General features: G+C 35.1%; 1 protein-coding gene across 11 annotated transcripts in view; it reads right to left on the bottom strand.

Moving 5' to 3' along the window:
• PRMT3 (protein arginine methyltransferase 3) overlaps positions 1–27851 on the bottom strand; it is a 135920-nt gene that overhangs the window by 45872 nt on the left and 62197 nt on the right. For all 11 annotated transcript variants that reach the window (XR_004257627.1, XR_004257626.1, XM_032240981.1 and 8 more), the window contains 2 exons: positions 19038–19225; positions 16599–16685 (listed from right to left, as the gene is read on the bottom strand). Coding sequence is in view for 9 of the 11 variants with exons in the window: in XM_032240981.1 (XP_032096872.1) it covers positions 16599–16685; positions 19038–19225 (275 nt within the window). In the remaining 2 variants the exon portion in view is untranslated. The remainder of the gene's footprint in view (positions 1–16598; positions 16686–19037; positions 19226–27851) is intronic.

Genomic DNA, 27851 nt, shown 5'->3' with positions numbered 1-27851 from the left:
TTTTCCACAAAATGATCTTTGATTCCTACTCTCATGTATCTGGGCCAAATATGTCACAAGTATGATTTGACAGGTCACAGAACTATATTTCAATTCCCTACTGGATACCACTACTTATATAACTCAAAGGTATGAAATTTAACATACTAATAATTGACCATCTGATCCTCACCTCCAAATTTTTTGTTCTTCCAGTTTTCTTTGCCTTAAAAGACATGAGCATAATTTTTCAAATTGTATGAGTAAGAAATCTTGGAGATCTCCCTATGACTGGGAGCAATGACGGTTATTGTCCTCACTCCCCATTATATAATCCATTCTCAAGTTCTGTCACTTTCATCTCAGAGATAACTTATGAACAAGTCCACTAAAACTATCTTTGTGTAAGTCACTACAAGTTTTTGCCTGAGCTACTACAATAAACTACCAATGGCCTCCCACATCCACTCTGGTCTCCTCTTCGTTCTCCGTATTTCTAGTCACAATCTTTCTAAAGGGCCCTTCCGATCACAACACTCTGCTTAAAAAACATCACAATTGAAATGGCCAAATAGCACAAGGTGCTCTCAACCTCTTAGCACAATGATCTACATGCCCCAGCCATGCTAGGCTTCTTTCAACTCCTTGAACTCATCAAATTACTGACCACTAGATAGACATTTTTTGGCTTTGGTCAACTTTTCAACTGAAGTATTACATACAAGCAAAAAAATAGATTTCTTTTAGCTAATGCGAGAACCACTGTTTTTACATAGAACACACAGCAAATCATGGAGATACAGCTCAGTGAACTTTTCCAAAGTGAACACACTTGTATAATAACCACTACCCAGATCACGATATGGACCACTCCCAGTACTAGAGACCTCTTTCATGCTCCTTTCCAATCAAAGGCACCCCACAAATTATCACAACTATTCTGCTGTCCATGACCAGATCGATCTCACTATGTTGCCAGAGCTGTTCTCAAACTCCTGGCTTCAAGTGATCCTCCAAAATGTTGGGATTATAGGTGTGAGCCACTGAACTCAGCCTTTCCCTCCTTTTTAAATGAGCTGTTTGTTGATGAACCACCCATGTTGTGCTGTATTGCCAAGCTCATGTCTTTTTCATTGCTGTATTTTATTCTATATATATCACACTTATTTATCCTACTTTCTAGCTTGGCGCTGAAGAAGGCTGCAATGGACATTACTGAACATTTTTTTTTTTTTTCTGGTGAACTTATCAACATATTTTTGTGCATGTATCAGCACCTAAGAGGGAAATGGTTAAGACACAGGGTAAACATGTACTCAGCTTTGGTAACTACAGTAGGCAGCTGAGATGTACAGAGATATCATGATCTCAGTGCAGTACTTTTGCCTCCTCACTCTTAAGCATCTCTTATTGTTGTGACATTCTTTTAAAAAAACCCTACTATGGAAAATTTCGAACATATAAATTACAGAACTTCTGAGAACCTATCACCTATATTCGGCCCATATACTTCACCTATTCTCCCTTTTGCCTCCTTTTTCTTTCGAGCAAATACTTTGTCATTTCTTCCCTACAAATTCAGTTTTCGCCTCTCTAAAAAGATGGACATTTTCTTAGATAACTAAAATGTCCTTATCACATGTAACCAAATTTTCAATAATTCTTTAGCAGTACCTAATATCCATAGGGTGAATTTTATTATGTTTCCACTATTAATGCCTCATGAATAGAGGAACTATCTGTTTTGGCTTGTTACTACATTCCCAATGTCCCTCAGCTCCTAACATGTCCTACTACTCAAAGAACATTTCCGGAGAATAAACAAAGAGATTTGAATGTTCTCACCACCATATAAGCCCAGCTACAAAGGTTCAGATTTCAGAGAAGAATACAAAGTTCAGGATCATACTTTAGACCACATGGTCATTCACAAGGAGAAACCTAAAACCAACTGTAGAGGTGGGATCACATAATTAGAAATGCTTTCCCTCAAGACATAAAATTTACTTGATGAAGCCTATTAAAATGTATACCAGATGTCCCATTAAAACCTATGATGCAAGTTCAAGACAAATCTTACTATTTCTAAGCAGCACAGATGTGTTTTAATAATTAGTTTCGTTAGCTGATTAGCTTTGCAAGGTCAAAATTAGGTCAACTTACATCAGAAAGTACTAAGAGCTAATTTAATTCCTAAAAAAGAGCTTAGGATTAGTAGGATTCTGCTGTCAGAGATACTCCAGAAGCCTTATAAGATTTAAAGAACACAGTTGCAAATAAATGGGCTAATCTTGAAGTTTTTCTTCTTAAGCCATTAGAAAAATTTAAAGCTTAATTTAAAAAATGAAAACAAAGAGTATAATGATTATGAAATCACTGGTTTGAATTTTAAAGTTTTCTTTTAATAGCAATCGCATTAGCCTTAAAAAACTGACTAACTGAAAGACTTGTTTTGACTCCATCCAAAGCTAAATATTGGTGCCTCTTAAATATCTCTAACATTTATCAAGTATTTTGTTTTTTTCTTTTTTAAAAGAGACAGGATCTCACTGTCACCCTGGTTGGAGTGCAGTGGTACAATCAATCATTGCTCACTGCAGTCTTGAACTCCTATCAAGTATATCATCAAACAAAAAGCAAAGAACTGACTTGAGAACTGAAAGGTAACATAAAATTTACTTTTACTCCACTAACTTATGTTTACTTTCATTTACCTTTCCTAACTTTATTCCCGAACTTTCTAAAATCCTAAATATGTAGGCCCAGATTTATTTTCCAGTTTGGACTTTAAAAAAACTCACGCCTGTAATCCTAGCACTTTGGGAGGCCGAGGCGGGCAGATTGCCTGAGCTCAGGAGTTTGAGACCAGCCTGGGCAACACAGTGAAATCCCGTCTCTAGTAAAATACAGAAAAATAGCTGGGCATGGCGGTGGGCGCCTGTAGTCCCAGCTACTTGGGAGGCTGAGACAGGAGAATTGCAAGAACCGGGGAGGCGGAGGTTGCAGTGAGCCGAGATCAGACCATGCCATTGCACTCCAGCCTGGGTGACAGAATGAGACTCCGCCTCAAAACAGCAACAACAACAACACACTTTATCCAGGGATGACTTCTAATTAGGATGTAGAGGTTTGCAAAAGACCCTCACTCTGACATAATAAAAAAAACACTAGACATACTAAACATTTCTTATTAAAACCACAGAGGAGTCTTGCATGCAAATAGGCCTGAAAAAAATGTCTCCAGAGAGAAATAAATTCTTCCTAGCTAAGCAAAAACAGTGGTTTTCATACCTGAGGGCATTTGCCAAATGCTAGGATGCATGTGATGGGTAAAGTAGCAAAAATGCCATAGGCACAAGAACTTTGCTGGGACAAGGAGAAACCAGCCAACTTTTACCAGCCAGGCCCAGTGCACTGGTGTACTAGTATAGCGCCCTAGAATTTAGAGAAATCCAGAAGGCAGAGCCGGTCCTCTGTAAACCAGTTCTCTCTCATGTTACTTATTGGGGTGGATGAAGTTGGTGATAGTGCTGCAAAGCTGGAAGAGAGGGAGGTTTCTCCTAAGCCAAACCTTCTGTGGCCACACAGTTCACTATTTCTTCCAAGATCAGACGAGATCAGGCGCGTTCAGGGTTTTATGGCTGTAGACAGTTCATTATTTCTATTAACATGACTATACTATTCAATTCTCTGCTATTCCAGAAGCTACTGCTTAGAAAGAAGAAGGTATTTATTTCAGGTGCACCTCAAGAAAATCTATTTATTTGAACAACAGATTTATCAGTGAATCTTCAGGACAGTAAATACCCTGTTCTCAAGAACAGATGACTCACTACCCTGTTAACTCTTCAAGACTCTGTATTTTGAGACGGAGTCTTGCTCTGTTACCCAAGCTGGAGTGCAGCTGCAGCCTTCGCCTCCCAGGTTCAAGCAGTTCTCTTGCTTCAGCATCCTGAGTAGCTGGGACTATAGATGTGTGCCACCATGCCTGGCTAATTTTTGTATTTTTAGTAGAGACGGAGTTTCACCATGTTGGCCAGGCTGGTTCTGAGCTCCTGACTTCAGGTGGTCTGCCCGCCTCCCAAAGTGTTGGGATTATAGGTGTAAGCCCCCGTGCCCGGCCAAGACTCACTTTAAAACCCATCCCTTGATATGTCTACCAATTCTCAACTCATGCCAAATTCCACTCAGGACCTTTTCTCTTCAATGTAACAAACTGAAAGACCTGCTGAAAATTTCATAAATATTCTCATGTCCTTCCTCTGAGATGCTATTAAGACTGTCAGTGTAGTGCTCATCCTTACTGTAGTAAACCATAAACTCAGCCTTATTTTGATGGTCTTTCCAAGAACTTGGCCAGAGGAAAGGGCCTGATCTTGTGCTTACGACAGTGGAAATCAAAAGGGATCAACCCCTCCTCCTAGCTATCTAAGAGATACTCTTCTAAGGGAAAATATTACCTACTTTAGTCTGTATTATTTTTGTATACAATGTCTAGAATAAAATATGAGAACTCATAATGTGACTCGTAGTCAAAAGAAAAAAGGAAGAGAAGCAAAATTACAGATGGCTTGGGGAATTAGCAAATATACCTTAAAAATGTCAAGGAATTTAGATAAAAAGATGGATCAATCTGGTGAAAAAGATACAAATAACTAAAAATGAAAATAGAAATTGCACAACTCAAAAATTTGAAATAAAAATATTTATTGGCTAATAATGAACAGCAGAAAGAATGTAAAAAAAACAATGAATTAAAAAGTAGGTGAAAAAATTATCTAAAAGTGAGCTTATTAAATGACTAAGCCAGAGCAATCAGGCAAGAAAAAGAAATAACAGGTATTCACATAGGAAAGGAGGAAGTCAAATTGTCTCTATTTGCAGACGACATGATTGTATATCTAGAAGACCCCATTGTCTCAGCCCAAAATCTCCTGAAACTGATAAGCAACTTCAGCAGTCACAGGATACAAAATCAATGTACAAAAATCACAAGCATTCCTATATACCAATAACAGACTTAAAGAGAGCCAAATCAAGAATGAACTGCCACTCACGATTGCTACAAAGACAGTAAAATACCTAGGAATACAACTAACAAGAAACGTAAAGGACCTCTTCAAGAAGAACTATAAGCCACTGCTCAATGAAATAAGAGAGAACACAAACAGATGGAGAAACATTCCATGCTCATGGTTAGGAAGAATCAATATCGTGAAAATGGCCATACTGACCAAAGAAATTTACAGATTCAATGCTATCGCCATCAAGCTACCAAAAAGGCGCCAGACTCCTTCTTTAAGCGGGTCCCTGATCCCGTTCCTCCTGACTGGGTGAGACCTCCCAACAGGAATCTCTAGCTACCTTCTACAGGTGCAGTTCAGACTGGGAACAGATAGATACCCTGCAGGGATGGAGCTTACAGAGGAAGGAGCAGGCTGCCATCTTTGCTGTTTCTCCACCTTCACTGGTCATACCCTGTATGACACTCTGTATGGGAAAAACTGAGGCAACTGGGGTCTGGAATAGACCCACAGCAGCCCTGTTAACAAAAAAATAACAAAAAACTTGACAAAAACCCCATTCAAAGGTAGATAAGCCCCAAAAGATCAACACAAAAATGCAAAAAAACTCAAAAAGCCAGAGCACCTCTTTTCCTCCAAATGACTGCAACACCACTCCAGCAAGGGCAAAGAACTAGACTGAGATGGCTGAATTGACAGAAGTAGGCTTCCGAAGGTGGGTAATAACCAACTTCGCTGAGCTAAAGGAGCATGTTGTAACCCAATGCAAAGAAGCTAAGAATCATGATAAAACATTATAGGAGTTGTTAACCAGAATAACCAGTTTAGAGAGGAAGATAAATGATCTGATGGAGCTGAAAAACACAACACGAGAACTTCACAATGCAATCACAAGTATCAATAGCCGAACAGACCCAGCAGAGGAAAGAATCTCAGAACTTGAAGCCTATCTTTCTAAAATAAGATAGGCAGACAAGAATAGAGAAAAAAGAATGAAAAGGAATGAACAAAACCTCCAAGAATGATGAAATTTTTTATGTAAAGAGACTGAATATATGACTGATTAGGGTACCTGAAAGACAGGGAGAATAGAACCTAGTTGGAAAACAAACATAAGGATATCATCCAGGAGAACCTCCCCAGCCTAGCAAGACAGGCCAGCACTGATATTCAGGAACTGCAGAGAATCGATGAGAAAATAACACCAGGAAACATATCAAATTATCCAAGGTTGAAATGAAAGAAAAAACGCTAAGGGAAGCCAGAGAGAAAGGCCAGGTCACCTGCAAAGGGAAGCCCATCAGACGAACAGTGGACCTGTCGTCAGAAACCCTACAAGCCAGAAGAGATTGGGGGCCAATATTCAACATTATTAAATAAAAGAACTACCAACCCCAAATTTCATACCTGGCCAAACTAAGCTTTATAAGCAAAGGAGAAATAAGATACTTTTCAGACAAGCAACTGCTAAGGGAATTTGTGACCACCAGGGCTGCCTTGCAAGAGCTTCTGAAGGAAGCACTAAATATGAAAAGGAGGGCTAGGTGTGGTGCCTTAAGCCCGTAATGCCAAGGAGAGTGGATAACCTGAAGTCAGGAGTTTGAGACCAGCCTGACCAACATGGAGAAACCCTGTCTCTACCAAAAATGCAAAATTAGCTGGCCGTGGTGGCTCATACCTGTAATCCCAGCTACTCGGGAGGTTGAGGCAGAAGAACTGCTTGAATCCAGAAGATGGAGGTTGTGATGAGCCAAGATCACGCCATTGCACTCCAGCCTGGGCAATAAGAGCAAAACTCCATCTCCAAAAAAAAATAATAATAATAGTAATAAATAAATATGAAAAGGAAAAACCATTACTAGCCACTACAAAAACACAATGAAGTATACAAACCAGTGACACTATGAAGCAATCACATAAATAAGTCTGCAAAATAACCAGCTAGCATCAGGATGACAGGATCAACTTCATACATAACAATACTAACCTTAAAAGTAAATGGGCTAAATGCTGCAATTAAAAGACAGAATGGCAAGCTGGATAACGATCCAAGACCCATCTCATGTGCTAAGACACACACAGGCTCAAAATAAAGGGATGGAGGCAAATTTACCAAGCAAATGGAAAAGAGAAAAAAGCAGGGGTCACAATCCTAGTTTCTGACAAGATTTTAAACCAATAAAAAATTAGACAATAAAGGACATTATATAATGATAAAGGGGTCAATTCAACAAGAAGTGCTAACCTAAATATATATGTACCCAGTACAGGAGCACCCAGATTCATAAAGCAAGTTCTAAAAGGCCCATGAAGAAACTCAGACTACCACACAATAATAATGGGAGACTAACACCCCACAAACAATATTAGATCACTGAGAAAGAAATTTAACCCATTTATGCTGGAGGTGCAAATTTTTTGTGAAAAACCAGACCCTGGGGATGACCTTAGGCAATAGGATATAAATAACTCCCACAAGCTTAGCATTCCAATAATGAAACACGACATAAATGGGTTCACAAAGATATTCAGGACCTGAACTCAGCACTGGATCAAGTGAATCTGACAGATATCTACAGTGCTCTTCAGCCAAAAACAAAGACATTCTTCTTATAGCCACATGGCACTTACTCTAAAATTGATCACATAATCAGAAGTAGAACATCCCTCAGCAAATGTAAAAGAACGGAAATCATAATAGTTTCTTAGAACTCAGCACAATCAAATTCACTCAAAACCACACACCTACATGGAAACAACCTGCTGCTTAATGACTCCTGGGTAAATAAGTGAGGTTAAAGCAGAAATCAAGAAGTTCTTTCAAACTAATGAGAACAAAGAGGCAACATACCAAAATCTCTGGGACACAGCTAAAGCAGTGTTAAGAGGGAAGTTTATAGCTCTAAATACCCACATCAGAAAGCTAGAAAGATCTCAAATCAACACCCTAACATCACAACTAAAAACACTAGATAACCAAAAGCAAACAAACTCCAAACCTAGAAGAAGAAAAGAAATAACCAAGTTTAGAGTGTAACTGAAAGAGAGACACGAAAAACCCTTTAAAAAAAAATCAATGAATTCAGGAGCTGGATTTTTCAAAAAATTAATAAAACAGATTGCTAGCTAGATAATAAATAGAAGAATCAAATAAACACAATCAGGAATGGTAAAGGAGTATCGCCACTGACTCCATAGAAATACAAACCACCATCAAAGAATACTATAAAAACCTGTACATAAACTACAAAATCTAGAAGAAATGGATAAATTCTTGGACATTTACACCCTCCCAAGATTGAGACAGGAAGGAACTGAATCCCTGAACAGACCAATAATGAGCTCTGAAATTGAGGCAGTAATAAACATCCTAACAACAACTACAAAAAGCCCAGGACCAGATAGATTCACAACTGAATTCTACCAGAGGTACAAAGAGGAGCTGGTACCACTTCTACTGAAACTATTCCAGACAAGTGAAAAGGAGGAATTCCTCCCTAACTCATTCTATGATGCCAACATTATCCTGATACCAAAACCTGGAAAAGCTACAACAAAAAGAGAAAACTTCAGGCCAATATCCCTGATGAACATCAATGTAAAAATCCTCAACAAAATACTGGCAAACGGAATCCAGCAGCACATCAAAAAGCTTATCCACCATGAACAAGTTGTCCTCATCCCTGGGAGGCAAGGTTGATTTGACATATGCAAGTCAATAAATGTGATTCATCACAAAAACAGAACCAAAGACAAAACCAACACAATTATCTCAATAGATGCAGAAAACTGCTTCAATAAAATTCAACATCCCTTCATGTTAAACACTCTCAAACTAGGTACTGATGGAACATACTTCAAAATAATAAGAGCTATTTATGACAAACCCACAGCCAATATCATGGAATAGGCAACAGGTAGAAGCATTTCCCTAGAAAACAGGCACGAGACAAGGATGCCCTCTCTTACCACTCCCATTGAACATAGTATTGGAAGTCCTGACCAGGGCAATCAGGCAAGAGAAAGAAATAAAGGATATTCTAACAGGAAGTAAGGAGGTCAAATAATCTTTGCTTGTAGATGACATAATCCTATAACTAGAAAACCCAGCCCAGAAGCTTCTTAAGCTGATAAGCAACTTCAGCAAAGTCTCAGGATACAAAATCACTAGGATTATTCTACACCAACAACAGGCAAGCAGACAGCCAAATCATGAATGAACTCCCATTCACAACCGCTACAAAAAGAAAGAAAATACACTGAATACTGCCAACAAGGGACATGAAAGATCTCTTCATGGAGAACTGCAAACCACTGCTTAAAGACATCAGAGAGGACACAAACAGAAAAACATTCCATGCTCATGGATTGGAAGAATCAATATTGTGAAAATGGCCATACTTCCTCAAATAATGCATAGATTCAATGCTATTCCCATTAAACTACCGTTGACATTTTTCACAAAATTAGAAAAACTATTTTAAAATTAATGTGGAACCAAAAAAAACAGTCTGAATAGTGAAGATGTTCCTAAGCAAAAAGAACAAAGCTGGAGGCATCATGCTACCCAATTGCAAACTATAGTACATGGCTATAGTAACCACAACAGCATGGTACTGGTACAAGAACAGACATATAGACCAATGGAACAGAATAGAGAGCTCAGAAATAAGACTTCACACCTACAACCATCTGATCTTCAACAAACCTAACAAAAGCAAAGGGCAAAGGAGTCTCTAATAAGTGGTCCTGGGAGAACTGGCTAGCCACATACAGAAAATTAAAACTAGACCCCTCCTCATACCATATACAAAAATTAACTCAAAATGAATTGAAGACTTAAATGTAAAACCCAAAACTATAAAAACCCCAGAAGAAAATCTAGGTAATACTATTAAGGACATAGGTAAGGGCAAAGATTTCATGACAAAAATGCTGAAAGCAATTGCAACAAAGGCAAAAATTGACAAATGAGGTCTAATTAAACTAAAGAACTTCTGCACAGCAAAAGAAACTATCATTAGAGTGAACAGACAACCTACAGGATGGGAAATTTTTGCAATCTATCCATTTGACAAAGGTCTAATATTCAGAATCTACAAGGAACTAAAGCAAATTAACAAGAAAAAAACAACCCCACTAAAAAGTGGGCAAAGGACAGGAACAGACACTTCTTAAGACATACATGTGGCCAACACTCATATGAAAAAAAGCTGAACATTACTGAGCATTAGAGAAATGCAAATCAAAACCACAAGGAAATATCATCTTACACTGGTCAGAATGATGATTATTAAAAAGAAAAAAACAAAACAAAACAGATGCTGGCGAGGTTGTGGAGAAAAGGGAACGTTTTTACACTGTTGGTGGGAGTGTCAGTTAGTTTAACCATTGTGGATTACAGTGTGGCAATTCCTCTAAGATCTAGAGGCAGAACTACCATTTGATCCAGCAGTCCCATTACTGGATACATACCCAAAGGACTATAAATCATTCTATTACAAAGATACATACACATGTATGTTCACTGCAGCACTATTCACAATGGTAAAGACATGAAATCAACCTAAATGCCCATTAATGACAGACTGGATAAAGAAAATGTGGTACATATACACCATGGAATACTATGCAGCCATAAAAAGGAATGAGATCATGTCCTTTGCAGGGCCATAGACAAAGTTGGGAGCCATTATCCTCAGCAAACTAATGCAAAAACAGAAAACCAAACATGTTCTCACTTACAAGTGGGAATTGAATAATGAGAACACATGGATACCTGGGGAGGGAATAACACATACTGGGCCCATTGCAGGGAGGGAGTTGGGGGAGGAAGAATATCAGGAAGAGTAGCTAATGGACACTGGGCATAATATCTGGGTGATGGTATGATCTGTGCAGCAAACCACCATGGCACACGTTTACCTATATAACAAACTTGTACATCCCGCACATGAACCCCAGAACTGAAAAGTTGAAGAAAAAATTATAATACCGTATTTTCACTGTACCTTTCCTATGTTTAGATACACAAATACTTACCATTGTGTTACAGTTCCCTATAGTTGGAAATACAGTAACATGCTGTACAGGTTTGTAACCTAGGAGCAATAGGCTACACCATATAGCCTAGGAGTATAGTAGGCTATACAATCTAGGTTTTTGTAAGTATATTCTATGATATTTGCACAATAACAACACTGCCTAATGACATATTTCTTCATATATATCCCCCTCATTAAGTGATGCATGACTGTATAAAAAAGTTTGCTTCTTTTTTAACTCACACGTTCATCTTTAACAACTGTAGTAAGAGAAAAATTCCTAGGAAAAATAACATTCTTAAACGACATTTAAAAACATATTAAGGAATGTTTGTGCAAACTGAAAATTGCTGTACCAGTCATTCTGGTACATGCTAATAGATAAAAGAAAAAAATGCTGAAATTAAGATATAAAAATGGTTATGAGATGATAAATAAAAACCTTTACATGTCAAAGATACAAGTCAAATATCCATAATCTGAAAACCTGAAAAGCTCTAAAATCTAAAACTTTTTGGTAATGATACAACAGTCAAAAGAAATGCTTTTGGATTTTAGATTTTTGCATTAGGAATGAATAACTGGAAATGCAAATATTTCAAAATCTGAAAAAATTCTAAATCTGAAACACTTCTGGGCCTAAGCATTTTGAATAAGGGATACTCAACCTGTATTATTTATGTGTATGAGAATATAATCGGATAAATCCAACTTAACTATTTTCATTTTTAAGGTAAACAACTCATTTGTTCTGTAATAAGCATTATTAAAAATCATTTAATGTATACTTAGACTTGCCTTTCTATGCCTTTAAGCAGCTTATAGACACACAGATGCAACTATAAATACCACTTGGCATACTGAGTAAGAGAACATTACACAAATGATATTACAAATAAATTAAAACTCACAAAACATATGAGTTCTAAATTTTATAGTCTTGCTGCTTTTGCTTTTGAATACCTATAAACTTTCCATAAAAATAATTGACTTTATTATTCATTTTGGGCTAGGTTAAACAGGCTGATATGACAGATAAAATGCCAGATGCCAACTAAACCTTCATACTCTTATCATAAAAGCAATGACAATTTTATCTAAACTGTCAAAAATATCCTAGAATAAAGAAATGTTCAGAAAATTGCTATGTATGTGACATAAGTATTCATTGAAAAATTATCCTTCAATCATTATAGGCAACCAAGATTCAAGATATTTACATATAAATATCACATCATGTTATATTTCTAAAATATAAAGTCTGTTAATGTAAAACATTAAAATGCCATCAAATTTCATCTGTGGCATTTGGGAATGTATGTATATGGTGGTGGAAGAGACTGCAAAAGAAAATGTTTTCCATGAAAGGTTCTAATAATCTTAAGCTATCTAAAAGCATTATCAGCCTGTAGTATACATGCTATTAAAATAAAATACAAAAGAGAAGTATTCTTAGCATCCTGTAACTTTGTAAGATCCAATTTTGTCTAACTTTTAAATTAGGCCACACATTTATAATCTCATTAAGAAATAAATGGTTATTGCCAGACATGGTGGCTTACGCCTATAATCCCAGCACTTTGAGAGGATGAGGTGGGTGGATCATCTGAGGACAGGAGTTCAAGACCAGCATGGCCAACATAGTGAAACCCTGTCTCCACTAAAGATACAAAAATTAGCTGGCTGTGGTGGTGCACATCCACAGTCCCAGCTACTAGAGAGGCTCTGGCAGGAGAATTGCTTGAACCCAGAAGGCAAAGATTGCAGTGAGCTGAGATCACGCCACTGCACTCCAGCCTGGGCAACAAGGTGAGACCCTGTCTCAAAAAAAAGAAAAAAAAAAGTTATACGTATATTTAAACTGGGCTAACTACAATAGAGAAATTCTCCACCTTAATTAGTAGCTAAGCATTCAAGTTTCAACACAAGAAAAGCAGTATTTAATATATCTGAAGGTTTGTACTTAGCAGTACAAATTGAGTTTCTTCTTCCCACTATCTAAAAAAGCCCAAACTCTTCCTCTTACTCCCTAAAGTTACTTTATTTATTCCTTTACTAGGCTTTTAAAAATTCTTCTAAGTATAAAGGGGAAACAAAGTTCCAGTTAGGTACTCATCGTTTTTAATACTTTTGTTATGGATTATTCCCACATAAGCTGGGTGACTAATGTATCCATTCAAAAGTAGTCTTAGAGGCCATGCTTGCATAAGTAGCTCCAGACAAACAGGTCTGTAAGAGGGAGGGTAAAGAGTTGACACCATCCCAAAGAACAAGAGAATTGAAGTAAATATGGGTGGATAGTTGAGACACACACAAAAAAATGAAAACCTAACAAAAGCATTGGGCCACAAAATATTACTCCTGGTCAAGCTTACATTACAGTAAGCATGCTGGGAAGGAGGTTTCCAAGAAATGCAGATGCTTAGCCAAATAAGTATAAGCTTACTCTGAGAGGATGAGGAAAAACTTCAAAGATCTACTTTTTAGCAGCTGCAAAGAGGATGAACTATGGGACTGATTTCATCACATTAATCTGTGAGGCCTGTCTCAAAGGAAAAGTGCGTTCAGATTACACATCTACTCTTTCGCTCTTCATTCCAACTGCTGGACTATTTGCCAAAAATAAACATTGTTAAATCTGTTTCAAATGCAACATGAAGCCTGCTTTCTTCTACCCCTGTGAGATCTTATTCATAGGTTTCTCTGTGTTCCTTTAATAGTTTGTACAATCCTACAAAGAAGGTTTTTTTTGGGTCAGGAAAGAGGAGATTTTATTTCACAAGTAAAACATAGTAATCTTTTTCCTTCACTGGTAAAATGGGAATAATATCAGTACCCACCTTAAATGGTTACGATAACTAGATAATACTTTTAAAGTGATTAGCACATTATCTGACATTCAAGTGTTCAATGACTGTTGATATAGGTTATCTTCCTCTGATAATATTAACTAAATTTGAAAGGATAATGTCAGAAGAGTTAACATTCAATGCTAACTACTAACATATTTTATCTTCAGTACCTGGCATGCATCCAATAAAGGGTTTATAACAATATATTCTTCATCTATTCTTTGTGAGGTAAGTTACAGAACTAGGTTATTCAGCAGTGACCAGACACCTATAACTCCACTCCAACCTCCTGCCACCTTCTTCACAAACCTCAGGCTCACCTAATTTCCAAACTTTTTTCATAAACACCATTCAGGCAACTTGAGAATAAAAATGCAAATCTAAATAAAATGTACTTTATAAACATAATGTAAGAGTTTACTTATAATTCATTTTTCTTATGGAACTCTTTGTACAGGAACAAATGAAGCAAGTAACTATTTGATACTTACATTCTTCAATATTAAAAGTTCAACTCCAATTTCTGAATTAAAGAGACTTTACCAGTTTTGTCTTGTTTTGTTTCCTTTTACTCTTTTAAGTATACGGAATAAAACTAAGATGACTAAAGGATACAGTTTCTTTTAATACAAAACGTCTTATACTCTATCCCAAATACCAGGAAATAGAAAAGAATTCCATATATGTTATGAAACTCCACATCTGTAGTATAAAGCTGTAGTTAAAACTGCTCTCCAAAACCTACTGACAGCTAGAGCCCCACAAGACCTAGATTCACCAAGCAGATATGCCGAATGAAGATTTGGAGGGAAAAAATGGCCTGCATGGGTTGGGAGGACAGAGGGCCAGGAACCAGAATGGTAGTAAAGGGTTTTGTTCATCTGGGGTTGTCAGTGGTGGCTAACACTGAGTGGGCCAGGGGAATTAGGGTAAATAGAACCTACAGAGGTAGGCTATTTACAACAGGTGGCCCTGTAGCAGGCCAGTTCAAAGGTGTGGTTCTAGAAGTTTCTAGAAGTTCAAAATACAGTCTGTTCCTTTGGCTCTCCCAATGTATTTGGAAACTACTCTATTGTCTCTAATAAATCTCTCAGTTTAAATAAGCTGATCTAAATTATGTTGTTCAGAGCTAAGAACCCTGACCAATAAACCAGAAAAAAAGAACATTTCAATGAAAGTCAGTAAACTCTTCCATCTAGAGTTCACAAATATGTACAACTAAAAACAATTTTTGACCTCTTCACTAGAGTTTTACATCTGCTTTATTTTGATTCATGTGATAGTCACTGAAAATATATTTGAAATACATACTTAATATTGGTGATATGACAATTTATATCTAGGAATTCTTTTACAGATGATTGATGAATTTTCACTAATCAAGATGGTCTTCTTTTAACCCTCATGTATTAATATCAAAACAAAGAGAAAGTCTAGGAGTTAAAGTCTTTAGCCTCTAATTTCAATTGACAAAAATCATTCCAATTACTAAAAAGCAGAATTAGAAAATGCATGGAAAATAAAAAGAATCAAATTTTGCTTTGTGTTAATTAAACAAATGATTATGATGAGTGCCCCAAAGTCACAAATCTGGAATCTAGATATTTAAACTTTAAAAAATTATAAAACCAACTAAAAGAAGAATCCCTCAAAACATCAAAGTACATTGTTAAATTTATTTGGATATAAAATAATCACTGAATCAAAATGAACTGAAACTACTGTAAAGAAGACATGAAGTGTATATCAATCTGAAACAAATATTTTAAAGAATTAGGCGGAAGACTCAATGTTAACAGGACTTATAATCTATTTTACAGATTCTGACAATATAATTTTCCATAAAAATGTTAACTTCTGAGGACATAGTTTTAAAAACCATGGTTATTTTTAACATAATATAAATATTCATGTTAATACCGCCTATATAAACTCATACTTTAAGGAGCACATTTTATTAAAAATGTGAGTATCTGACAGCAATAAATGTTATCTTAAAAATAATGAACATTTATAAATTATTTCAGAGAGGAAAAAACTTTTAGTAAGCTAACATTTCTGGCTATATTGTAGGTGCTTCACATATATCTCATTAATCCATGTAGTAAGTCATTGAAATAGAATTATCCCCATTTTTCTTAAAGCAACAGAATAGTCTGAAGCACAGATTACTTAGGTAACTTGAACAACGAAATGAGAGTGTTTTGTAAAACCACATATGAACCCAGATCTGCCTAACTTTTCCAAAGCATTTTTTCTATTAGACCAAGTTGATTTTTGAAAGAAGGTTAACTCAACATCAGGTTAGTAATTTTTCATATATAAATATAAAATATTCTACCAAATAAACATATCTTCCATCTAAATTAAATGTTAAGAGTTAAAGGGAGGAATAGAGTATGAACTTTGGTCTTTGAAGATAAAGTTGAGTGTTCCTGACTATATGATAGAAAATAATAAAGACTCCATAAAATCATTATGTAAACAGGGTTTCCTAATACTTTTTCTACTGAATTAAACTTTTTTGAGGTTCTACTGACCTATTAACCAGATCTGTTCAATGGCCTAATAAAGGTCATGGTAGACTGTCAGAGGCAATAGTTGTTTTCATTTGTCACAAGCCTGGTAATTAAACTCATTAGCCTGCCAATCAGCTGCACGGCTAGTGAAATTTGTGAAAGCAGAACGAAATAGCTTACCGTGCACATGGATGTCTTTGTAATTTTCAGGGTAAAATCTGACGAAAACTCCAAATCTGAGATAGACGTTGTATGGCAATCTATATACTACCCATGAAAAAGGAGTAGAAAAAAGAGCTAAAAAAAAATAATCCAAAAAAAAAAAAAAAAAAAAAAACACCCAGATAAACATTACTTCTTTTATGCACAAATGATTATTGGAAACCAATGTTCTGAAAACTTTAACCATTCACAAGCTAGTTTTTGGAATTATTTATAAGTTTAATGATACTAGTACTCCCATTTTGTTAATTTTTCTTTAAATCAAATTTTTTTTTTATAATTAAGACTCCTTGTAAGCAATAGTATTATATTAAATAATATTCTATAGTAAATAATAGTAAATCATAGCTCTAATGTGCTAAAGCTTTCCTGACACACTAAAATAAATACTTAAAAAAAAAAATGTTTTCCTGTGTTTCATCTAACATCATGTTGCCTACTGTGTATGGTATACTCGCCATAATTGCTATAAATCATGTGTGATAACAGTCAATATATTTATAGAAACTGCCAACTTGAAAATAAATGCTAATCAAAAGAAAGTTGTTTTAAAATTCATGTCTATAATTGTATTTGAAGATAGCTTTGTTAGATATGAGGAGAAACCATTCAATTTAAACAAAACAGCAAAACTATGTCGATTCAACCCCGGGAAAAAACAGCCAAGTATCTTTATTTTCCCATTCTGCCCTTTTCCAAATCCTTCTCCATTATACTTTGGAGAAGAAATGGAATAACCTTTCAACGACAGCAGTCTAACCAGAAGCGTGCTGTAAAGACCGTCATCAGCTGACCAGCCACGAGTAGATCATAACCCAGTGAATGCAGTTAATGTAACCACACACCTGAGGCACTATTTAAAACAATTTCAGAAAAAAATTTAAAAGTACAATGTGTTTGTAGGAGGACTGGAGAACACAGAACAAACTATTTACTTAAATATATGTTTAATAAAGGGGGTACATACATTTTTCAACACCTTGTTTTCAGTTCTAAATTTTTCTATTTCAACTATTTATTCATAGTAGTTTTTGCATTTAGCAGAGATCACTACAGAGAGAAATCGGCAACCTCCACCAACTCTCCTCTTTCTGCTTAACCTTAAGGCTTAATTGGTTATAATTGTACACTCCTATCCTTAGCCAAAGAATCCAAATAAACCCTTTACTATTGGTGTACCAGAGTACTGACTGAACACTCTTAAAACCATCAAACAATGTGTTTTTTTCCTTAAAAGCTGAACGCAATTTTGATCAACCTACTCTTAAGAAACTTCATATTTATTACTCTACACTAACTTTTAATGCTTTAACCATTTAAGAAAATTAAATATGTACTAAATATCTACTTTGTACAGAGAAGAAATATTGATGCTACATGAAAGTAATAGCATGATTAAAAAGAGAAGACAGCACTTTGGGAGGCTGAGGCAGGCGGATCACAAGGTCACGAGATTGAGACCATCCTGGCCAACATGGTGAAACTCAATCTCTACTAAAATACAAAAAATTAGCCAGGTGTGGTGGTGCGTGCCTGTAGTCCCAGCTACTAGGGAGGCTGAGGCAGGGAAATCGCTTGAACCTGGGAGGCGGAAATTGCAGTGAGCCAAGATCGCGCCACTGCACTCTAGCCTGGGTGTCACAGTGAGGCTGGGTCTCAAAAAAAAAAAAAAAAAAAAAAACCAAAAAAACAGAGACAGAATATCCTGAACCTAACACTGAACATATTACTGTATATTTATTTGATTATCTAGTTGAAACAGACAAATTATGGAGTTAAGAAAAGCAATATTTTTTGCTGCAAAGTAACTAGTGAACCCATGTAAATTCAACATAAAAAAATTCACAATAAAACCAGAGATTAACATGGCAAAAAATAAGATGACAAAACACAAAAGGAAGTAACCGAGAAATCTGAACATAGTACGGCTTTAGTTTCATGGGCAAATTCACTATATGTAATTACTTAATCTGAAAATGCTGGAGGAAATCTGAATGAGAGAAGTTAAATTGTGTGGAATATATGACATGAATGAAAAATCTGGCTGTAAATCAGGCTAGGAGGGGGTGATGAAGCAGAAATGATAATACAGAAGGACTTTTACCTTGATTAAGCCAAAGTAAATATAAATTATTCAACCAGTTCAAAGTTAGATTTGAAGGATTGTAAAACTGAGTGTAAGGAGTTTTAATATAGACAGAAGTGATTCCAGAGAAATGATATAGTCAACTGGTAAATATTATGACCTCAATTTGTTTTATACTGATTATAAAGGGAAGAGTACTGTTTTGAAAGCCCACATATAAAATCAATATATTATTTTCAAATATGTTTCAAATGCTGAACTAAGAAACATAGCAATACCATTATAAAAAATAAAGTTGGTAAAGCACCTACCTTAATACCACAAGGTTCTGAAATGAGAGTCTCCGGATCTAAAACTTCCACAACAGCTTCTGGAATAACAGCTTTCTTCATGCAGGACATCTTGAAGCCATAGACGTCATCCCAAAAAGCAATTCTCTCAGCATGTTTATTCATATCGCTCACTGCTACAAGGCTGATAGTGCAAATGTCAGGGTAGACTGTAACAAATAAAATGTCCGACAGGGCAAATGTCAGGGTAAACTGTAACAAATAAAATGTCTGACAATTAAGCATTAGCTCCCTTTATTATGGAATATAATTTTTAAAAGGCTACTACCAAATCCATCAGTAAGGGTTACTAGCAGTGGGAGATTAAAGAAGGTATAGATCAGGAAAAACAATCAGGTTTCATCTTGTAGCCTCTTTTAAAAAAAGATACCCATTATCATGATGCTAAGATTAAAACAGGGATTCCAATGATAGGGTCTGAATTAAAATGGGATCATGGAATTAAACAATCCTGAAATAAACATATTTATTGATATTAAAACTTAAAGTATGCTAACTTAAAAGGTACTAGATCTTTACTTATTTCTATTTTCCTCTAAAACCATGCAGAAAGGGGCAAATCATTTAAACAGATATGTAGCATGTAAGAAAATAATTTATGGAGTTTTATAGTTATACAGAAGACTAGTTCATATTCCTCTCATTTAATAGAAAAATATAAGCATCAAGTATCTGCCAGACATATGTGCCAGATTAATTTACATAGTATGGACATATACCACTACCCTCAATAAACTTATATTTAGAAAATTTTGACAAAGAAATGCACAATTATTTGTGAGGTAATAAATACTAAGAACAGGAGCATACAAGGTACCGTGGGAGCTCACGGCAAAAACAGCTATAGGAAATAAGAATAAATAAAAGCTTCCTCTTCAAAGCTTTCCTCTTAGTTCGATACAAATAAATAATAGTTTATTCAAAGGTTAATTTATTTTAAAGCTTTGCTAATAATCTTAAAGTAGCTGTTACTCATAATGAAGAAATAAGTGTATCCAATGTTCTTAGTTGGTACACTTTAGCCTAGATATTTGCACTGACATGCCTGGAGAAGTTTTAGGATGTCCCTAAAACTCTTTAGGGAAGTTTTAAGTTGTTAGCCAACCGTGTACAGCCTAGAGTGTAAAGTCCAGGTTCAGCTAATGGAATCAGAACATAGCAGCAGGGCGGATATGTTAGACATAAATGGCCCTGCCTCCTTTGTTCAGTGTCCTCAGATGGCAAGATGGCTAATGGGAGCACCCTTTCTGCAGAAAGTAATGTTGTCTTGCTGAGAAAATTAAATTTATATTCAAGGGCTACTTCTTTTGCAGTACCAAAAATTCACATATAACAGCAGCTAATTCATACTTGGCTGGAGAAGGGGAGAAGAGATAATAGATAAGAACTGAAGCCCAGTAAGTTGAGAGTGGTGAGGGAAAGCCTATTCTAGGCAAAGTGAGCAGCAGTGTGCATAAAGGGTCACAATAGATGGGATAGACCATATACAATCTAATTAGAGAGAAACAGACACAAACCTAGAAAGGTAAATAGGGACCAAAGACTATATGCCAAGTAAACCAAATTACTAAACTGGACTTTATTCTATGAATAATGATAATCCGGTAAAAAATTTTACATAGGGCAGCAACATGACTAGATTTTGATTTTAGACAAACCACCTGGAATGCAATGTGGAGAATAATGGAGGGTCTAAGATGAAAACAGAGACAAACTAAGAGATGGTTAAAATAAACCAGGTGATCTGAACTAGGACACTGCTGTGGGAATGGAAAGGATGAGTTTTTCAAGTGATATTTATGAAGTAGAACTCAGAGGACTTTGAGACTGACTAGCTATGGGGGAAAAGGTCAAGGATGACAGTATTTAGCTTTAGTAACAGCACAGATTGTGGTACTAACCATTGTAATAGGACATAAATATGAGCAGATTCAAAAGGAAAAGGAGCAGTTAGTGCTTAACAGACAAACAGATAAAAATGTCTGAAATGTAGCTGAATATAAAGGTCTGAAATTCAAGAGATTATCTAAGTTCAAGACATAAATTGGGAGACCATAAGCATATAAATGAAAGATAAGTAATGGGAGTTCATGAAACCTAGGGAGAATAGATAATGAATAACAGAATTCAAGGGACTTGACCGAGAAACTGGGGCCACAAAAGTAAGAAAACCAAGAAGGTAAGTGTTACATGAGTTAGGGAAAGAGTGACTGAGGGAGGAACTCTCCACTAATAACATGTAAAGAACTTCATAACACAAAACTATAAATAATGCTGATCCTTTTTTTCTTTTACAATAAATAACAAAATTAACGTTGTCTTTCCAATATCTCAAATATCAACTTTTAGAGTACTCATGAATTAAAAATATAAATCACATGTTCCCATATCAGCAAACTGAAACAAGTATAAATGTTCCAAAGAAATACAGCAAAAAACCCCCCAGATTATTGACCAGCTTTCAGATGTAAACAGTAGAAAAATTACCCTCTCCTCCCACCAAAAGTTTTTATACACAGCCTTACCAATTTTACTATTCAATGATAGCAACACTAAATTATTCTCCAAATAAAGCCCATGATAAGATCTACTGACATCAAAGCAATTGCTTCCAAACCTAACTTGTGAGATACTCAGAAAAAACTAACTAGTACTAAGTCACTGATAAGAAATTTCTCAAGTCTTCCCTGATAGGCATTGAGGGAGGTATGCTAGCTGCACCTGCCAGAGTCCATTGCCATGCAAACTCTCCCCTTCTTCCACAAACAGGTAAAGCCTCTGGATTGTGTTTAAATTCTCGATTGATACAAATTCTTCAAAGTAATTGATTTGTTATAGAAAATGTTAGTAAGAGGATCAGCTATAAGGAGGTATATTTAGTGTCCTGAACCAGATCCTTAAGATGAGAAACACTGAATTAAAAAAATAAGAATTCAGAAGGAACTTTAGGTATGTGGCTAACTTCCTGATATATCCCTTGTTGGACTGAAAATTATAGAAGCTTTCCCACATTATGCCCTGTTATTTCATCATTAAAGAGGAACATAATAAAGGTATAGTCAAGGGTCAGCAAACATTTTTTTGTGACGTTATCTAGGTTTTGTGGACAAAAATGATTTTTGTTGAAACTACTGCTTTCTGCTATTGTTGGTGTGAAAGCAGCCACGGCCAATATGTAAACAAATGGGCATGGATATGTTCCAATAAAACTTTATCCACAAAGCAAGCAGCAGGCTAGACATAGATACCCTTGATATAAATGAGGAGAAATGGAAGCGGGTAGGGTTATTATCAGGGCCACCATATGGTCCTGCTTCAGGGAGTGCTATTCACACTATATAGTTCATGGGAACCAAATAACCTCTGGAGTTCTGCAGTGCACAGACATTCAAGATACTTAACATAGTTCATACAGTTCTGCTATTTTAGAATATCTTTTAAAATCTTACTGAAGTTTTAAAATGCCATCAGTCTATCAGGATCAGCAGACTATAGCCCATACTCAAATCCAGCCTGCTGCCAGTTTTTGTATTAATATATAAAGTTTAGCTCTAACACCACCACATTCATTTGTTTACATGTTGTCTATAATCACACTGAGCTACAGTGGCAGAGTTGAATAGTTGGGACAGGGGTTCTATGGCCTGTAAAACTGGAAATACTATATTGCCTTTTACTGAAAAAATTTACTGATCTCTGGCTCTACATTAAGTAATATTAGTACCACCATTAAAAAATAAATAACTTTTTTACAAGAAAAATTATAGCTTACTGAAAGTAATAAAACAATTTTGAAATTGTTGGTAATTAGAAGAGAAACAAACTAAAGAAGAACATGATTCTATTTTTGGGTGTTGTATATTTTTCAAATTGTCTTTCACAAAAATACAGAAAAGCACAGTTTTTATATTGCTAAAATTTGGAAATGAAATTATTTCTAATCTTCCAGTAGTAAGATCTATGAATATTCATAAGGATATGTAATCACTGTTATGGGTCAATTTGGTTCTATATCCACCTCCTCACAGCTGGCTAAAATCTTGGACCACCTGCCAGAATCCTGACTAACCCTTTACCTTCACATTCTGACACATTTGTCATTTGATTTTTGTCAGATAGAAGCTATAATTGAATAATTATTCCTTGTTGTAGGTGAAATTAACAAAATGCTGATTGGACAAAAGCACCCTCTTAACAGACCATTTATAAATTCATGGCTTTGACATCTGTGTCCTTCTCGATTCACTGACCAGAATTCATTTGTCACTAGAACGGCTCACATGGTGAATAGATAAAGATGGGAAATCCTTTATCCCTTAGAAATGCCTCATAAAATTTTGGACACTAAGGGATAAGACAGAGATGCATAAAGAAACAATTTCTAGTAGACAGTAGAAATTTAGTATCACTGTTTGTATATAAATAACCACATAGTAAAAAGATTTAAAACAAAGGAGATAGTAAATAAGTCAAAATAAACCCTTTTTCACAATATATATGAACAATATGGAGATTTTAGTGAAATAACAATGGTAGCAAAAATGCTTGATATGCATAAAAGAAAATTTAACATAGAGTCACCAAATGGGAATTTAAGTAAGCTTTAAAAATTAGTTTCTAGTTTATATAATGAAGGTATCTTTAAAAAGTAATATTTATTTGGAAATTGAACTCATCTCCCTATCATTAATTTATAAATAATGACTAGACCCACTAAAAGTTAGCTAAGGCGCTAGAATATGCTTTGAAAAATTATATGCTGAAAAATAGAAAATGATATGACTGTTCTATTACTGAACAAACTCAATAAGCGTGAAAAAAGCAGATCTGAAGATGAGGAAGTAGACAGTTGTAAAAATACTAAAGGAATCCTTTAAGCACTATGAACCAATGCCAGTGGCTGATTATATTGAGATAATCTATGCAAAAGTGTAGAAAATGTGAAGTGCTGTATAAAACATAAGTGTTAATACCACAATGCTTAAATTCATTTAATAACTTTTATGAAGTATAAACCTAATGCTAAGCTCATGTTCACCAGCTGTAACTCAGGCTGGGAATTAACATTTATTGAGCAACTATTTTGTGTCAAGCATCTCATTTAGACATTTGAATAATTTTATAAAGTTGGATTATAATCTTCTTTTTATAAATTTTAAAAACCTGAAATTCAGACAGTAACTTGCCCAAATACCTGGTCGTCTTCAGCTAACCCGATAACGAATCAGCTGACAAAGCAGAGATTTAACTTAAGGTCTAACTGCAAAGTCCATATCTTTCCATTATGCATGATGCCACATTTTAATGCTTTTCAAATGGAAGAAAAATAGAGAGGAACCCCACTTTCCTAAGGTAAACAGGTACTTGTTGGAAGAAAAGGAAGGAGAAATGGTGTTGAAAAGATTGGAGATAAATAAAATTTCAGGACAAAGTAAGGAAAATGGTAACATTTAGCCTTAATTATTTTGCTCTGAGCAAAGGAATGAGATGACAAGGCAAAAACAAAACAAATACTAAAAAGGGAAAGCAAGGAAGCAAGGTCAAGGGTTCAAGATCAGCCTGGCTACCATGTTGAAACCACACCTGTACTAAAAATACAAAGAAGTAGCCAGGCATAGTGGCAGACACCTGTAATTCCAGCTACTCAGGAGGCTGAGGCAGGAGAATCGCTTGAACCCAGCAGGTGAACGTTGTAGTGAGCCAAGATTGCACCACTGCACTCCAGCCTGGACATCAGAGCCAGACTCCATTAAAAAAATTAAAAAAGACAAAAATGAAAAGATACATTATGCTCATAAACTAGAAAACTCAATATTAAAATGCTAATTATTCCCAAATTGATATATTCATTCAATCCAATTTCTAGCAGTCTTTTTAAAGCAGAAATAGCCAGATTCTAAATTTTTTTTTCAACTCCCCTATGCCACATGACCAAACTATCACAGCAATTTTAAAGAAGAACAAAACTGGGAGATTTTCCTTACCTGACCAAGACTCAGTATAAAGTTACAGTAATTAAGACAGTATGGTACTGGTGAAAGGACAGACTTAAATGAAAAGAACACAGAAATAGACTCACATGAATATGGTCAATTAATTTTCAAGATATGCTAAGCAATTCATGGGAAAGAATAGCATTTCAATTAAGGGTGCTAGAAAATATTAATATCAACCCTTACCTCACACTATACACAAAAATTAATTTAAAATAAATCATAGACATAAATGTAAAAACTGAAACTCCAGGAAGGAAACACAGGAAAATTCTGTGTGACCTTGAGTAAAGCAGAAATTTCTTAGGAAATTTTTCTTAATATGACAGAGACTAAGCACATGTTTAAGAGTCATCTGTATTTCCTTTTTTTGTGAGCCACCAATTATTTGTCCAATTTTCTATTGGGTTTGTGGTCTATTTATTTATAGAATCTAATTATATGCGGGAGAGATTAACTTTTTATTGGTGATAAAAATTGAAAATTTTTTTTCAGTAGGTAGTCTTGTGACTTTGCTTATAGCATATTCTGCCATTTAGAAATTTAAACAGATGCAATTAGATGTATCAATGTTTCATTTAGGGTTTCTGAATTTAAGTTCTTATTTAGAAAGGCTCCCCTCCCCCAAGTTTATAAACCTATGTTCCTTCTAATATTTTTACCATTTGACTTTTCTTGTATTTAATCTTTGGTCATTTGAAATTCACAGTGTAGAATTTATTGCATGGATTAAGCTTTTTTTACACAATTTTCTCAATACGATTTGCCATAGTAAATCATTTCCTCAATTATATGAGATGCCATGTATAGTTAGGTCTATATCATTCTCTTCAACTCATCTCTCCATTCAAGAACCAATAATATATTGTTTTAATTATTAAGGCTTTATTATGTGTTTTAATATTTGGTAGCACTATTCCTTCTGCTACCCTCCCCCCCATCATAGACCCTTCTATTTGAGTCTTCCTTGTAATTTTTATTTTTCCATATAAACTTAATTTTATCCTTTTGCTTTTTGTAGACAGGGTCTCTGTCATCTAGGCTGGAGTACAGTGGTACAAACATAGCTCACTATATTCATAAACTCCTGGGCTCAAGTGATTCTCTCACCTCAGCATCCCAAGTAGCTAGGACTACAGGTGCACGCCACCACACGTGGCTATCTATGAAGAAGGGCCCATCATTTTGCTCTTTAGCCTTACTCCTGTTAATATGACTGATTATATAATATTTTGGCCCTGATTCCCCCTTGCCTGATATCAACATCATGACAGCTGTTTGCATTTTGTTTAAATTTATCTGAAAGTCTTTATCTATTCTTTAAATTTTAACTTCTCTCAATTATTTTGCTATAGGTGTGGCTCTATAAATTGCGTAGAATTGGGCTTTGGAGAGCCAATCTGAAATTCTTTTTAAAGTTAAGTTTAGCCTATTTATACTGATTGACATAAGAAACAGATTTTTTTTTTTTTTTTTTTTGTTCCTGACACTACCATTTTCTATTTTTTTCTGTATCTATAAATTTTTTTAAAAAATAGTTCACTACATGGTCTTTTTTTTCCAAAGTATTAATCTTTATATTTAGAAAGATCTTTGTATTTTTGATTTAGTAGCCAACTTTTATAATTAAAAACCTCAGTATAATATCTTTAGTTCTCTCTTTTCAACACTATTTACTAAATTCCTACCTTAAGTAATAATAAAATTGTATATTTCCTTAACATTTTCCTTCCCTTTTCTCCTCTTTTTCTCACACTCTCTTGGGCCTTCTCTGAACACCAAATTTTTTCTGTATATTAAAAACAGAGTTGCATTGATAATACTAACAACAAATACAGAGGTGGGCACAGAGTTAGTACACAGTTTTAAAGAAAAGTACTTTTCAGAAAAATTAGGAATTGAATCATGTCATAATTCATTTGACCGAAAGGAGGTGGTGAATGCTACTTTAGTTGATTTAAAAAGTCACTTTTCTGAAGTATAATTTACAAGTAGCAAAACTCACTCTTTTTGGTGTATATTTGTACATGCTTTGATAAAGTCAAGAGACACAGGATCTACCACCACCAACCTCATCACTCAATTTAATGTTAGCTTTGTAGTGCTAAATGTACTTAATAATTCTACTACTTGATCTGACAGCTTTAAAGAACATTCCATAGTACCTATTATTAAAGATAAAGCAATTAAAATGTAAATACTTCTACCTGCCACCTGCATTCCCTTTCCAATTTTTGTGAGATGCAGTATTTGACACTGTTAGTATATAAAACATTTATATTCTATGTTGTCATCCTAAAATATACGTTTATTTTAGTCTTAATTGTAGTTGTAAAAACACCCATTGGTTATAACCAATATTTTCCTACTTTTCCTCCTCATCTCTTATTGGCTGCATGTAAAACATTACAATTCCTGACACACAATTAGTGCTTAGTAAATATTCGCTAGAAATAGCAGAAATCACTGCTAGTAGAACTGCTTTCACTAACTTTGCAAAATTAGTTTTCTTAGAAGGGTAGTAACTATGTAACTTTAAAATATAGTGGAATTGCTTGATGAATAATGGGGTAGATGAACATCCAAGTTATCATCTGTGTTTTATAAAGCCTTTACTGCTTATCATAATATGTATGATGAGACATAAATCAAACTTAAATTCATGTAAAAATAAATTGTGGTCCCATCAGGTTTGTATGGGCCTTCAATATTCCCTCTCATAATGTGTTCATTCTTTCTACAATCTTTTTTTTTTTTTTTGAGACAGAGTCTCACTCCGTCA

Source organism: Sapajus apella, unplaced genomic scaffold, assembly GCF_009761245.1.
Source record: "Sapajus apella isolate SASKATOON/1434 unplaced genomic scaffold, GSC_monkey_1.0 scaffold47, whole genome shotgun sequence".
Classification (NCBI taxonomy): Eukaryota; Metazoa; Chordata; class Mammalia; order Primates; family Cebidae; genus Sapajus; species Sapajus apella.
Note: the sequence above shows the minus strand (reverse complement) of the source record. Positions and strands in the feature narration are given on the sequence as shown.